Genomic DNA, 15984 nt, shown 5'->3' with positions numbered 1-15984 from the left:
TTTAGCTCCGCTGGTGTGAATTATCGCCTTGTTTTTTCGTTCGACCTGCAATCAAAACACACAAACGCTGCATACACACACCGAGAAGATCTATTTTGACGGCCACCCCGTGGGCGTGTCTTCGCATCACCGGGAAATTTTCTCCCGGGCAAATAAGCCTTGCTCCGAGTAATTAACATTTTCAAGCTGCTGACCGAGCAGGTGCCCTCTCTCCCCCCCCCCCCCGATGGCATTCGATATATGTGTATATATACTTATGTTTTCAAGCACCCGCGCCCACTTGTATCGCGATGAGAGTTTGTGTATACACGTATACATTCGATGCACACCAGTGTTTGATCCACGTGTTAATATACCAGGAAGGAGATTGGAGGGGGAGGGGGAAGGGGGCACGTTGTATAAGTGTAGCTGGCGAGGCACTCGCGGAATCTCACGCGAGGTGTACTTGTACGAGCTGAAGCGGACCGAGACCTATTTTGAGTTTCGGCCCTGCTCTCGAGCTGTATACAGGTACGCATTTTTTTTTTCCCCCCCTCCTATATAGACCTCGAGTGCTTTTTACCGAAGCAAAATTTAAAAAAAATGAAATTTATACTCGTTTATAATGCGAAGCGATAACTTTTCATGTACGCGCGTGGGGATATAGCGATTATTTCCATTCGTTGTTGTATCGGCAAATGGATAGTCCCGAAATCGCTTTCAGTAGAAACGGTCGGACATCGGTCAGCCGAGATAAATTTCAATCAACCTTCCTTATACATTGTACATATACATATATAGTCCCTGATCAAAAACGACACAGGGATGCAAATACATGTGTGAGATTCTGAATGATACGACATGATGGTGTTGTTTCATGCGAACATCAGCGATATATACAATAAGGGTATAGCTTCGTTAGCCCCCGCGCGTATACAGAGACGCGTGGATTTGATTTACCGTCGCTTTATAGCTATACGTACGCGTTTGTCATCCACTTGATTTGCGCGCTAATGAGGCTTCGCGGCTCCTAATTATGTTTTTTCACCGACCGGGGGGATAATGATTTTCCAATACAAGTCGCACCGATTCGGGAAGGTGCACGAGCTCGTTTTTCACACTCCCAAGATAATTCACAAAACAAACACGTATCACCCGATTTCTCAATCGCCGCTGTACACGGCACGGGTTGTCTCCTGATATAAAAAAAGGGGTGGGGGTCACTTGGGAAATATTGGATAATTGAAAGCTCAGGGCGGGAACCATTAATTAAACAGCGGCGGGGTAAAGGGGGTTGTCCCGGCACCTTACTATAAGGATGTATACAGGGGGGAGGGGGAGAAAAGTTACCGGAAGAGAAGAAAATCCGGTGAGATTATGGTACAGCGAGAGTACGGGGGTAGTATAAGGGTCCTCGATAATCGTTCATCTTCCCGCGGGTGTATAGTCTCAATCTGGCGATACTGTGCAATTAAACTCCCTGTGGCGACGCTGTGTACCCACGAGGGAGTGTAATGTATTATTATTATTATTATTATTACGTACAGCTCAGCGTGTCAGAACTGTCACCCTCTGGCTCTTTTTAGCCAAAGGTTGTGGGGAGGGGGGGGGCTGTATCGACAGGTAGCTTCCGTACCTCGAAATACAAGTGATTTCGCGGGAAAAGAGCGCTGTGGCCGACAGCGTACACGTTATATATACCACACCAGCTCTATTCTCGTACGTGTAGGCGAGATATAGAAAAGTTATATAATCCAAGGTGAGGGAGTGTGGTGCAGGAGGCCGACTTTGTTCACGGTACAAATGGATTCGCGTCAATTTAATTGATTTCGCGTTGGTCTATAAGAAGCGAGATAGGTACCGGGAATGAAAAGTATATTTACCGATTTTTCACTCGGAGTTGGGTGATGGACGGACACTTTACCCTCATCCGCTGTTTGTGGGGGTTTTCTTATTTTTACGGTAACGGTGGTATATTTATACATCCGTCGAACATCTTTTATCTTCATCAACGCAGAATGGCGCCAAGTATAATATACACGGCAAAGTTGCATCAATTAATTACTATCGATAAGGAAAGAAAGAGAGTGTCAGAACTGTCGTTCAATCGTCCAATCCTCTTGTACGGTCTTATTTTGCTCCGATCTGATGATTGAATTTCGTTTAAAAAGTATGCTTCGTTCAGTTTATAGAAGAAAACAAACAACTTCGATTGACCGGTGAGGGGAGACGATTTCTCATCAACTCACCGCAAGTAACATGTGGACGCGCATATAGCGAAAGTTCGCAAGGACCCTTTTAGCGGAGCCCATTGTCGCCCATCACGAACAACCTCTTCAAATTCTCCCGTACCTCGCTCGCTACCTCGCTCGTTTTTCGATCTCCCGCGCGTGGGAAGGACGGCGCGTGTGTATCTGACTCGCGAAACGGCGAAAATCTTATCTCCACGCGCTAAAGAGTACGGGGAGGGAGAGGAAGTCGGCCGACACTTCCCCGTCGAGCTGATAAGGATGCTATTTATACGCGCGCTCCGGCACGTTGTTTCAGGTGGTTACACAATATTTTTAGACCGCGTTGAAGCACGTTATTTTTTTATTTTTTTTTTCTTTTTTCATTGAAGGTAAATGGTCACAGAAACACGCGGTTACGTTCAAGTTACGCGAAATGGCGCGTTTTGCGATTCCCCGGCCATGTTAGTATACGTGCGCGGTCAGAGGACGATATTATTTCATAAGGCACGGATGTATATATTAAGTATACGTGTACACCAACTTTGCGTGTGTATCGCGAGAGGAGTGAAAAGACGAGCGGCGATTTGTTATATATCGGCGTCCTTTGACGTTTGGGGCGTGGAATTTTTAAATCCTCAATCTCGGCCTCTTGCACCGTATATATATGTACATACGCGAGTACAAGCGAAGCGCGGGGCTCGTTCGCTTTCATTAAAAAATATTCCCTCCTGGCCCTCGTCGCGCTTTGTATGAAAAGGAGCGCGCAAGTACACCATACAGAGTTCCGACTCCTCGTCCCGAAAAATCACTTTTCTAAAGATCAAGAGGGGGGGGAAAAAAAAAACTCGGGGTGTTGTGCAACATGTACTTAATCCACTTAATTCAGAAATGAATGAAACGGGAATTCCCCTTTGAAAACGCGGGTAAAAGCAACCTTTCAACGCCGAAATTTATATACTTTTCGGTTGAATTTCAGGTTGACCGTATTTCAATGTTTTATATATACTTTTAAAGGAATTCCATTGCTTCTAAACATTCCCCAAGAGAGAGAAAAATCAACGACTCACCTTCTCGGGGGGGGGGGGGGAAACAGCGACGATCGAAACTCGACACGGAGTATGACCCGCGCCGAACCAGAGGATCCTCCAGCTAAACGGGGGGTTGAAAACACCCCCCCACGGCAACAAAAAAGCGTGTCTTCAACTTTCAAGAAGCGGCCTAATGAAGAGCGGCCCAAGGGTGCAACGGTGGCACTGTTGATTAAAACTGTATGTTTTGCACCCCAAAACGTAAAAATTTACGGTAGCCGAGCGATCGTCACTGGTAAACACATTGCGTGGCACATGTAACGATAAATATACCTTCCCGCGGGCGCTCGTTTCGCCGAGAGGCCGTGTCGGGGGTCGCGGTACGTTTGAACCGCGCGGCACGTAGTGTATACGCGCAAGGTGTCTGGCGAAAAATACATCCAAGAGTAGCCGGCCAGCGGCACATGCGCCCTGAGCGCACAGTAGTGCCCGCCGACGCATCGTGTATGGATATACCTAAGTAGTACTACGATTCGCGCGTGCATACATCGCTGATGGAGATAATATATGTTGCGCGCGTCGGATGGTGAAGTTGCGAGCCGCGACACACGCAAGGGAGACGACGAACTTACTTACCGAACCAACTGTCCTCTCATCGTTTGTTTTACTCGGGTACAGGATAAGGGTATACAAATTGTCTTTGAAGTCGCCAAAGTTTTTTGGTTTTTTTTTTTTTTTTTCCTTCCTGCGAAAGAGATTTTTTAGAAAGAGCTCTTTTCACGAGAATGTTATATACTATTTTATCGTTTGAGCAAACGTTTTGTGTCCCACTGACTCATTGTACATCTATGTTTAAGTGATTGGCCTCGATCGGTGCATCCGCAAGTCTGATACGTGACATCACCTAACTTATCGATTTTTTTTTTTTTTTCCATTACCCTCTAAAGTATGAAACACAAAAAGTCGTATAGCTTCATCGAATGGACGATGAATTATGAAATCGTCTTTGTACATCGATACTGTAAGTAATTAAAATGGTTTTTCAACCTTTTTGCCTTGCGAAAAAAAAAGTAGTTACTTTCGGTTAAAAAAGAGAAAAAATACCTATAGGTCATTGGAACTATTGTGGATTGATTAATTCAAGCTAATGAGAAAAAGTTCCGGCTCCTAAAACCCCTCATTGTTAAATCTATACGTTTAGAGAGTACGTTAGCAATGCCTATACTTGATAAAATTAAAAATCGTGTGCCTTTCTTTCAACATATTTCATTGGTATTAAAAAAAAAAAAAAAAAAAAAAAAAACCTGCATGTGCAGGTTACAGTATGGCAACAGTTTTCTCAAGCACGAGGAAAAAAAAGGGGGGGGGAGGAATAATGTCAACATCGAGAAATGTCATTGAAAAGCCGGTGTTTCACCGCCCGGAGCACTCGACGTCTTTTAGCATGTGAATGTGCAGTTTGTTTGTTGATGCGCGCGTAAGGACGAGTATACGCCTCGCTTTTTTTTTTTTGTCTGTTTCGGGGGCAAGCGCCGCGAAAGCCCCGACCGAGCGCCCAAGGCTGTGGCGGATGGAAACAAAAAAGCTCGCGGCGAGAGGAGGCTGCTCTTTAGTGGCTGCCACACACGCGTTCTTTTAGCTGCGTTTTGCCCTCTCCAAGGCGCTCGCATTTCCCGCTCGAGCGATGTATATACGTATATACCTCTGCCCCCTTTCGTTGCGATACACGCGTGCGTTGTCCACGAGAGCTTTTTTTTTTTTTTTCATGTGTCACTTTTGTCGTTGTAATTAACAGCCGGCCAAATATAGGGCACCGCCCTTCGATAGGTGCTCAATTCATCCATCCCTCTTACGGGAAGACCTAATGAATATACATATATATATTAATGCCACCCCAGCGCTCACGTGCAAATTGTTCAATTTGTATAATATAAGTAAAAGTCGTTGCGTGTTACGATCGTGAAAAAAATCATCTATTTTATTAGCAGTTTTTGACCCGACGAGGCTCCGCCCTTGGCACTCTTACTTCCTCTACTCGATGAAGACACAATGTAGGATGTCTAATTAGGCTCTCTGCACTTGCTGAGGTATCGGTTTTTCAAAGGGCCAAGAGGGTTGATGCCTGCAATGAAGCGCCTTGATTTTAATTTACCCCCGGGAAAAATGCGTGACGCAAAAAAAAGCATGCGTGTGAGTCAAAAAACAAAACGAAAATTTTTTTTTACGATTTCAAACGATTTATGGTTACCCAACTGGAGACTTTTTTGAAAATAACTTGCATAGTGAAACAATCGGCATTACAGTTAGACGTTCTGAAATAACACTTTTTTCTTAAGATTTAACGACATAATGTATACGTATAGACAAATGCACTGCAGGTAGAATCTTCAAGTAGATTAATTACACGGTAAAGTGAATACACGTAATTTATTTAGAATAACATACACGTAGTTTGTTTTATTTTATTTCATACATTAGTCACCTCCGGCAGGAGGTATTTACAACCCAAGATATGTAGTAAAAATATAACAACTCAATTGTAATTTTCATTTCACGAAGTATATGCGCTCATCGAGCTCTTTCTAAAATTAAAAATCACAGGTTTATTGTGTGCCATTGATTCGAGAAATGGCACTCATGCGGCTGGTTTTGTAACCACACTGTCGGACCCGACATGTGCTGCCTTTAACTCGGCAAACTTCTCGTGCTGTTGGACGTTGAATTGAAACTCGGACAATAAATTTTTCAATCCTTGGCAAATATCGTCAAATTCGGGTTTCAAGGTGTCCAAAATTTGTACCAACTCCTCGTATGCTCTTTCGAACTTTTCATAACCGTCTTTCCCATCGACGATGATTTCCTTGTAGGTTTTCTTTGCTTCGACCAATAACTCGTTCACCTCTAGTTTCATACCCTTAAAATCCTTCTTGACCCCATGTATGGAAACACGAGTATCATTCTTGGTTTTATGATAATCATCCATCAGTACATTGAACATACGGTGAAAACTCGTTTCGGCCTCGGTCCATTTGTGCTTGATGCTGCCCCAACTGCCTTTCAGTTTTTCCAACTCGCCATTTACCATATCGTTCTGTAAAAATGAAAAATAAAACCATTGAATGCAGTGTTGCGTTGTACAATCATTTTATGCGGATAAAAGTTGGAGGCTTACCTTAATATCAGCCATATCGGTTTTCAACTCCTTCAGCAAATTGTTAACGTCCTCGTAAAACTGGCCACCTTCTTCCTTCAGATCTTTGATCGACATTTTCAAATCGTCGCAAACCTCGTCAAACTCTTGGAATACGTGCTCGCCGTCGATGACGAGTTTCTTGAATAATACTTGAGCGTTGCTGATGAGTTTCAATGTGCGATTTTTCGCCTTCGAAAAACTTTCATCGAGCTTGTGTGCTTCGTTCGTGACAATGTGCCATTTTCTTTGTACCTCGTTGAACAACCTTTTGCATTTTTTCTTCAAAACACCAAACTTCCGCCTTATTCGGTGCCAACGCGATTCTGCGGTTGGAACTTTGGTGCTGTTACCTGTATCGACTTTCTTGGGTTTTTCGGTCTCCAAGATGTGGGTGTCCGCTTTGGGGCTTGATGCACCCACAACTTCATTGTCCTTCAAAAAAATTTAGTTGTTTAAATATTATGTCGATTTTTCATTTTTTGTGATAAAGTATTTCATCGTGGACTCATTTGAAAATAATAATAATTTGACGTTCCTCGTCAACAACAATTATGGTTTCAACGACTGGTCTTTTGTAAAAGAAAGTTTAATTTTTCAGTTGAACACAGATTTCAAGTCAAAAATTCATAAAACTAAAATCATTTTGTTCCGAGTACGATTTGTCATAAATGACCAACTTACGAAAGATGAAAATTCCGAAAAGTCATATCTGTAAATATATTTCGCCTATTATTGCTGTACGTCATTTTGGAATGTTGACTCATTGGAAATTAGTCTTTGATGAGTTGCACTCGGAAAACAATAATTTAAATTATATCTAGTCGTTAATTGATATGCCCTAATTTGCGTTTAATTCTGAATCACTCGATGAATTCCACTTTTGTTTTCAACAGCTCAAATCATCATTATAACGATGACGAGACAAGCATTTTTGTTTGTAAACTGATACGACTTGTATTGTTGTATGAGTAAACTTTGAATCATTATTTAATCGAAAAAAGTGTAAAATTAAATAATTAAATTGTATTCGTGACTCTCTCACAAAACAGCTAACCACTTGAAAACAATATGTGCATCAGATAAGTTGAAAATTTACATTCGTCTAAGTGCACACAATTAAAGATCTACAAAATGAAACTTAAAAGATTTTATTAATCAATCTTTTTTAATTTGCACTCGTCAAATTTCGTGGCTTAAGGTATATTATATGTACTGATTAAAACTTGGGAAATTCGCTTTTGCTCTTTACCGAGGTACAAATGCAAGACAATGAAGAAAACAATCTAAAAAATGCCTGTCCCACATTACATGTGTACAACATTACTTACTTCATTTCTTATTTTTGCACTGCCTAAGGTATAAACAAGATTGTCTACCTTCCCCTCCCCCTTTTTTTCACGTTGCATGTATACTTAAGTGCAAAAAGCTATTTTCATGTTAAAACCGACCAATCAGATATCTGAAATAGAATTTTATCTTAAAGGTGAAGTCCAAACAAATCGTTAGAGTATATAGCTACAGGGCATTTTTCTGTCGTGGCAAATTATTGTGATAATTGAAAGTTATCGCATTGAGATTACCGATGCCCGTTTTTCGAAATCCATTAAAACGAAATTAACATGGAATAGAGGTGATTTCATGTTTAAAATTAATTATAGGTTTACGTGAATCATTTCACTAAAACCGCCATGTTTCCAAAACTGAAAAGAGATTTTTACTTAAAAAAAAAAAATTTTGTTTTTTTTTGTGTTGTGAGGGACCAAAAACAAGCCATAATTTTTTGGGGCCCCACTGAAAAACAATTTGTAATAATAACGTAATGGGTAGCGCTTGAGGTGTAGCGTTACCGGCTCTGAGCAAAAATAGGGGTACCACGGTTTCTGAGGAAATCGTCGTAAAATCAAGATCGTCACGCACCCAATAGAATTTAAAATACACTAAACCTCTGTAAAATACGTAACATTCGGATTGGAGCCGACAGCGTTATCCGCGGATATAGTGGATTTATTAGACATTGTAGCAATAGCTTCAACAACGTACAAGTAGCTTGATGTGGTAGTTTTGGAGAACAAATGAGTAATAATTTTTCTATTGTGTTAACTTCTTGTCTAATCACCCCTTATCCTTAAAACAAAAAAGACAATTTTTTTAATAAATCCAAAAATAGGATGTAGACCAATTTTACACATTAACAGCACACTGATAGTGGGATGGTACGTTTGTGCAAAAGCTAGATCGGTATGTATTGGATAAGGTTAATATAGTCTACAATCTGAGGTGTAATTGTTGTGTTATGTCAACTATGTAAAGGGAAAAAAATAAAAAGCAAAATCGTTAGTTTTTTATTTGATTATAGGAGAAAATTACTCTTCATTATTCAAAAAAGGTTTTAAAATATGGCATTTCAATTGACTTGGCCAAGGAAAATTCCGTCATTTTTTCCAAAAGGCAATAGCTGGACCATTGGAAAAAGTATAAATTTCGATTCAAAGGGTCATTTAGTTAAATTCGAATTCAAGACTACAAAGGAACAAGTAAGTGTTTGTTTTATTAAAATAAAAGTACGAGGAATGGGAAAGAAAAGAGCACTCGAACACTGCAACACATGATAATTGTATTGGAAACATTATAACATCAAAGCTATATGAAAAATTAATGAACAATATTTACCTCATGATGATATTCGCCACGATCTGGTAAAGATAGCACGAAGGTAACCCCGAGTATGGTAAAGAGAAGTGCCTTCGCCAACATGATTAAACTTACTAAAGTTATCTTCGATTTTCACTTTCACGGCTGCAGTATTTATACTTAAATCGTTCAGTACTAGTATACCAACGGCGCCACGAACAATAGTTTTGTTATCGTTATATTAGCACGACGTCAAAGTTAAAACGGCAAGAAGTTGAACTTTTATTTATAGTTAACGAGTAATTTTAATGGATTACACACGCGCGAATATGAGTAATTCAACAAAACTTTGAACTTTTAAATTTATAAAATAATTACAAGTCGAGTAAAATAACTTTAGTTGCTTCTTACCCTTCATATAGTGAAAATACCGTAAAATGTTTTTGTTCAGTTTTGTACCTGAATATTTGCCGACAAACCTTTTCTAAATTCAAATTGCGTCACGTTTGTTATTCTTGTATTAAAGTTGAAGTAATTTTCCGATCATACGCCTTTATCATCGCGTACATTTGTAATGCCCAAGAGACCGTTTTACCTTTACTCTTGTACCTTTATTTATCAATGTACTAGAATTTCTACTTTAACTTTTGTCTCTATAAATATTGCTCTGCGAGCATAGTATGTTAGTTAGCGCGCCGCGGCGGCAGAGAAAGCTTCTCTCCGCTTGCCTTCACTTGAGCACATTTTCATAATTTAAGCACTGTAAATATATTGTAAATATTTTTATTGCACATTTGCGTTACATTTATTTTCCGCCGTAAACCACTTCCACCTCTACACGACTGAACTGGATTGGGAGCAGCATAAAACCCCTTCCCTCGTGAACAGTTTTTAATAAACTTGTACTACGTAGGTATATAACATTCAGTACCAGTGCCGAATTGTCGGCACCCCAATCTCATTTTTACCGAAACTTACAAGTTTTGCAGTTGATTTAAAAATCAAGTCAAAAATTGTCCAATGATCATTAGAAAAAAAAAAAAAAAAAAAAAAAACTAATTACCACGACTTTGTAGAAATCGAAAAATATAATGACCGATACAATTATATTAAATGATTGCACATACTTTTTTTCGATTGGCACAAACGTTATCCACGCATGTGTAGAATTACACTTGTACTCGAAAAAATTCCACACAAAAAAAATTGTAAGTAAGTAGGTATACACAGTTTCAATGCTACCCAAAAAAACATGATGCAATACATAATTGCAATTAACATGTGCACTAGAGTACGAAAAATTAGCATCTGAGTAAAGTATAATATTGCAGTTGATTGAAATGGAACGTTTGTCAATAATTTTTCACTCATTTGTAACGCGCCCAACTTCGCAAGAAGAAACATCTATGATTGGTTGCGCACAGCGAAATTGGCAATCGATAATCATTTACGTGGGTATGGGAAATTTGTTGAAAAAATTATATAGATGAATGTCCCGACAAAGGAGGGAAAATTTTTTTGTTCATCAGTAAAGCTAATTGGTAACAATAATCAACCCTACCCAACTGTGTGTTAATAATTATTAGTGTTGTTGCGAATTGTATTTATTTTATTGTTTTATATACATTTAAATATGTTCCTCAAGTTATTTCTGCGGTTGATATACTAGTCCATACCTGCACCTCGAAATACTTGGGGATATAAATATATTTATACTTAGTTGTTTTTTAATAAAATCGCGCGGTCGTACGTATACGACATTTACAGCCAATGGTAAGTAAAAAGTACAAAATCCGCATTGATCCACCAGAAGGTAACTAGGTGACACTAGTAGCTGGTGCACGTAAGTGTTGGTAGCTGCGGTAAACGTTCTAGAGCCAGAGAGAAAGAGAGAGAGCAAGCTATATATTTTTCAATAAGGTGAGTAGGTGTTGCGAGTTGCGACTTGTAACCTGGCGTGTGGTTGGTTTTGGCTGGGCTGCTGAGAAAAAGTTGTGGTTCTCGGAGGATTGTGGGACGGACGTATAACAGCTGACAAGTACCGAGCAACATTCTCGTAGGTAGTGGTGTCCCTCCCTGGTCCTCCCTTTGTCTTCGGGTGTCCCAGCTCCAAGCAACGTATACGAGTCTAAGTATACAAACAATCAAAAGTATAGCGCAGCTGAGGGAGAGAAAGTAAAAGGTGTCTCGCGAACGACATGGCAGACGAGGTGATCAACATCGATTTGGCTGAGGCAAGCAACGCAGCCGATTCGACCCCAGCCGATGCCAACCAGCCCAATACCAGCAGTCTTACGACTCAGGAGTGAGTACACTTTTTTTCGTTTGTCTTTTTTTTTTTTATTTTTTTTTATTTTTATGATTGCATACTATCTGCTACTGTCCTTGGAGTACTTGAGAAACGTCTATGCATCTGCGCGATCCACGCGTGGGCTTAATACATACCTAGGTATATAGGGTCAATGCACCTACGCACGCATTGCGAGCTTTTATTAGGTTCTACACTTGCTCGCGAAGCTCGTTCTGTCTGCAGCCGAAATTGTCGTAGAAAAACATGGTTAGTTGAGCCCCAACGCGGAGTCGAAATTTGAAACCTTTTGTTTACTCTTGATGGATTACTCATCAGTTTTAGTGAGCCGTTTTACAAAGTTATACTATATAGCTACTGATGTAAGAATTTTACAATGCTTGGAATCAATGCAAGGTACGGTATGTCTTTGGTAGGACTTTCGGTAAATAGATACTGTAATTACCTTCAGGTGTGTTTTGTTGATTGCTATGGCGATTCGGAATTAATTGCAAATGACTGGCAGCACAGCTCTAACTTCTTTTTCTGCTCTGTAAGTTGGTTTGGTTGGAAGAAAAAAAAACTTGCTATCAAAGCTCTGACCATTTAGATTGCAGCCTCGTGTGTATATGTATGAGAGCTCAGTATGTGATGGGTGAAAGCGTATAGACTTGACAAATAAAGACAACTGTAACATACTTTTTCCTTAATTATGTTTCAGGCTAGCAGAACTAAAAAAGGAAGAAGCCAACCAGCTCTATGCCTGTAAACAGTACAAACAGGCTCTTGTTGGGTACTCGGAGGTTATTGGTGAGTTGAATTATTCAATAATTAACTAACATCTTGGGCCTCATGTAATTTAAAAATCATCATTTTTTTATACTTACGTTTATATCATTCTATTTTAGCACTATGCCCTGATGTTGCCACTTATTATAGTAACAGATGCGCTTGCTACATGATGTTATCTCAATACAGAGATGCACTGAAAGATGCAAAAAAATGCCTTGAATTGGACCCTACATTTGTTAAGGTGGTGAAACTCGTTACTTTTCATATCGCATACTTACGGTCTATTTTACTTAATATTTAATATTTTCAGGCATACAAACGTCTTATACGATGCTCTTTAGTATTAGGAGACATAATTGAGACTGAGGCTGTAATAAATAAGCTAGGACAGCTAGAATCCTCAAAGCAATCGATCACTACTGAAATCAATGATACTCTGCGTCTAAAAAAATTTTTACAAGATGCTGCGACAGCTTATAATGTTCAAGATTACCGCAAAGTATGTAAAATCTTTCTAAAATGACATCATTGAATTCTTTAGAGTTATTACCTAATAATTAAATCAATTTTTAGGTCGTTTATTGCATGGATCGTTGTTTGGAAATTAGTACGTATTGCGCTAGGTTCAAAGTTCAAAAAGCAGAATGCCTGGCTTACTTAGGAAGATTTGCTGAAGCGGAAATGAGTGCTAAGTTTGTATTTTATTATTTTTGATATAAAACGTACGTGTATAGCGACATTTACACTTAAAATTTTGTTTTATTTCAGTGACGTTTTACATACCGACAAATCAAATGCTGATGCTATATACGTCAGGGGAACCTGTTTGTACTATCAAGATAACATTGACCAAGCATTTAAATATTTCCAGCAAGTTCTGCGCCTTGCTCCAGACCACAAGAGAGCCTTGGAAATATACAAGGTACACTCTTTTACAAGCCACATTTTATACGTGACTACAAAATTTTAGTTTTATCCCTTTTAATCAGCACTGTTTTTAGTCCTAATGAGAAATTTTGTATTATAAGTTAATTTTTATTCAATTGTTATTAAAAAGATAAAAGGAACATCAAAGTTGAAAAAAAACCTTCTATAAAAATATGTGAGTATTACTTTATGAAAATTCATAAAATCTTGCAGCTCTTAATACTCATCCTTGGCTTTCTGTCTAAAAGATGCTATAATTAAACAAAACTATTTTTTATTAACCTTGATGTTTTTACTCTGGGTACCAAATAACATGAGACAAAAATATTTCTTTTATATTAATATAACTTCAGCCACCCTGAATCCAAGCAAAAAGTATAAATAAAATATAAATAAGATGCTGAGGTATTAAAAAACGTTGTAAATATTAATCAAAATTACAAAATTGATTATAGTACAGAGTTTTTATCGATTAAATAGTGAATTAGATAAAAATATTGTATTTTAGAGAGCAAAGTTGTTGAAGCAAAAAAAAGATCAAGGAAATGTGGCTTTTAAAGCAGACAAATATCAAGAAGCATACAATCTTTACACAGAAGCACTGCTTGTTGATCCACAAAATAAGAAAACTAACGCCAAATTACACTTCAATAAAGCAACTGTGGCAGCTAAGGTAAATTTAAGTTTGAATTAATTTAATTTGAAACATAAGGAAGGATATTAAACGTATTGAATCCCTACTCTAGTTGAGAAAATATCAAGAGTCTATAAGTGAGTGCAATGAAGCGTTAAAACTGGATGAGAATTATCTGAAAGCTATTTTGCGAAGAGCATCATGTTACATGGAAATTCAAGAATTTGAAGACGCAGTTCGTGATTATGAAAAAGCATGTAAAATGGACAAAAGTCGGGGTAAGCGCAAACCTAATAAATCTAATATAAAAATAATTAATTATTTCGTATTACTTGTAGAAAACAAACGTTTATTATTTGAGGCCAAAATGGCTTTGAAAAAATCGAAGAGAAAAGATTATTACAAAATTCTTGGTATTGAAAAGAACGCTTCTATTGATGATATTAAGAAAGCCTACAGAAAAAGGGCCATGGTTCATCATCCAGGTATTTTAAATACACTTATAACAAAGTGATTTTTTTCATACACTTTGTTAAAAATTACTTTTATCCGTAGACCGGCATGCAAATGCTACGGAAGGCGAGAAAAAAGAACAAGAAAAGAAGTTCAAAGACGTTGGCGAAGCGTATGGAATTTTATCTGATCCTAAGAAGCGTTCACGATATGACAGTGGGCATGACTTAGATGAAGCTGAAGGCTACGATTTCCACTGTAAATACTTACATATACATGTAACTTTGGGATGGTTGAAAATTTTCTTACAACGTTTTTTGTTTTTATTTTTAGCTATGAACCCAAATAATGCGTTCCAAGCATTCTTTGAGAGTCCATTTACCAGAGATTGCAGTAGCGGTTTCAGATTTGAATATGTTTGATCTTCCAACACTTTTGTAGATCATATCAAAGATAATGTAACTGTATATTAGTTATCCTATTTAACCTTCATAGCATAAACTGATATTTCGATAAAGTTTTATTAGAAAAAAAAAATGAAAAATTTGGTAAGTCATTATCAGTTCTAAAAGCACTGTAGAGAAGGTCAAATTTAAATCTTGCGTGATGAGCGACTTTTTCAATTGACTTCCCATGATGTGAACTACTGTTTATTACAAGTGATAATCAAGATTACGAAAGATGAATTATACGCCAGACACAAATATAAGAATGACACTATATTTTACCAAAAAATTGAAAAAGATTTGAATTAGAGTTTGAAAAACTTAAATAAAAAACAACAATTAAATGAATAGAAACACTTACAACACAGTAATTTTAAAAATTTTCATTTGTAAAACCAGTATCAAATTTATGTGCATCCCAAAACTAGAAAAAGAAAAAAAAAGATTGACTACTTATATTTTTTTAAGAATTGAAATTCGTAATGGTTGTATTCGTTTATGCGACCCGGGCAGCTCTAGTGCTACTGAAAGGTATACATAAATATAAAAGAGCCATAGCTATAGATTTACATTTCCAAAGTACGAGTACCCCAGGGCGCATAACTGAATAAAAATATTGGTTTTGTAAATTGATGAATGAATGATTCTTATGAAGTTTTTCTGTACCGGAGCAAACGTAAAATACATCAGCATTGATAAATCTGACGAAAATTTGTTCACTACGTGAATAAATAATTTGTATACCAAGTAACAACATACCTACAATATTTTTATTTGATTGTAGGAAGTTGCAGAGTCTCAAAATAAAATGTAAGTTAGAAAAAAAAGTAGCCAACAGCTTATTAACTTGATCAATATTACAAATATTACTGCATTACTTTATTTTCTTTTAATTGTGAAGTAAATACATTTTTTACGTTATTTATTGTTATTAAACGTCAAAATTTTTTCGTGTTCAATTATTTGCTTCTAAAGGCACTTTATACTTTACATGTATGCAAATTCAGTTTGTTAGATTAGATGTTATGCTAATATACTGAAATAAACTTAAGATTCTTTCTCAAACAATTTATTTTACTGAAACTTCATGAAACCATTTTAAAATTCCTTTTTTTAATCCACAGTAGAAACACGAATTTTCCAACAAAACGTCTCTTCACGGAGGTTGATACTGAAACATTTTGGGTACCTGCAAAAAGAAATTTTAATTTCATTCAATAATTTATTTACTATAATAAAATCATTAAACACAAAAATGTAGCTCTCATCAGTTAACACGCTTACATTCCCGTAATAATATATTCCATGCATTAAATTTAAAGTGAATTCACAACGTGTGTTAAAATGAATAGTCACATTTCACATTGCAAACATTTTTTCACC

General features: G+C 37.6%; 2 protein-coding genes across 2 annotated transcripts; one reads left to right on the top strand and one right to left on the bottom strand.

Annotated features, from left to right (window-relative positions):
• Positions 1 to 5749: 5749 nt before the first annotated feature.
• Positions 5750 to 9312, bottom strand: LOC149373428 (uncharacterized). The gene is made up of 3 exons (XM_089596804.1): positions 9102 to 9312; positions 6411 to 6863; positions 5750 to 6329 (listed from the first exon to the last, which is right to left on the bottom strand). The coding sequence occupies exons 1-3, from the start codon at positions 9183 to 9185 to the stop codon at positions 5874 to 5876; spliced, it is 993 nt and encodes a 330-aa protein (XP_089452930.1). The 5' UTR covers positions 9186 to 9312; the 3' UTR covers positions 5750 to 5873.
• A 1642-nt stretch (positions 9313 to 10954) lies between these two features.
• On the top strand, positions 10955 to 15669 carry Tpr2 (Tetratricopeptide repeat protein 2). Its single transcript, XM_014355655.3, has 11 exons — positions 10955 to 11367; positions 12071 to 12159; positions 12258 to 12382; positions 12452 to 12640; positions 12715 to 12833; positions 12910 to 13063; positions 13577 to 13741; positions 13815 to 13980; positions 14041 to 14187; positions 14258 to 14413; positions 14489 to 15669. Exons 1-11 carry the CDS (start codon positions 11261 to 11263, stop codon positions 14575 to 14577), a joined length of 1506 nt encoding a protein of 501 aa, XP_014211141.2. The 5' UTR covers positions 10955 to 11260; the 3' UTR covers positions 14578 to 15669.
• Positions 15670 to 15984: the final 315 nt, after the last annotated feature.

Source organism: Copidosoma floridanum, unplaced genomic scaffold (assembly GCF_036245765.1).
Source record: "Copidosoma floridanum isolate Cflo_tuat_1 unplaced genomic scaffold, Cflo_Japanese_pri ptg000030l, whole genome shotgun sequence".
Lineage (NCBI taxonomy): Eukaryota > Metazoa > Arthropoda > Insecta > Hymenoptera > Encyrtidae > Copidosoma > Copidosoma floridanum.
The sequence above is the reverse complement of the archived record's forward strand: the minus strand, read 5'-3'. Positions and strand labels throughout refer to the sequence as shown.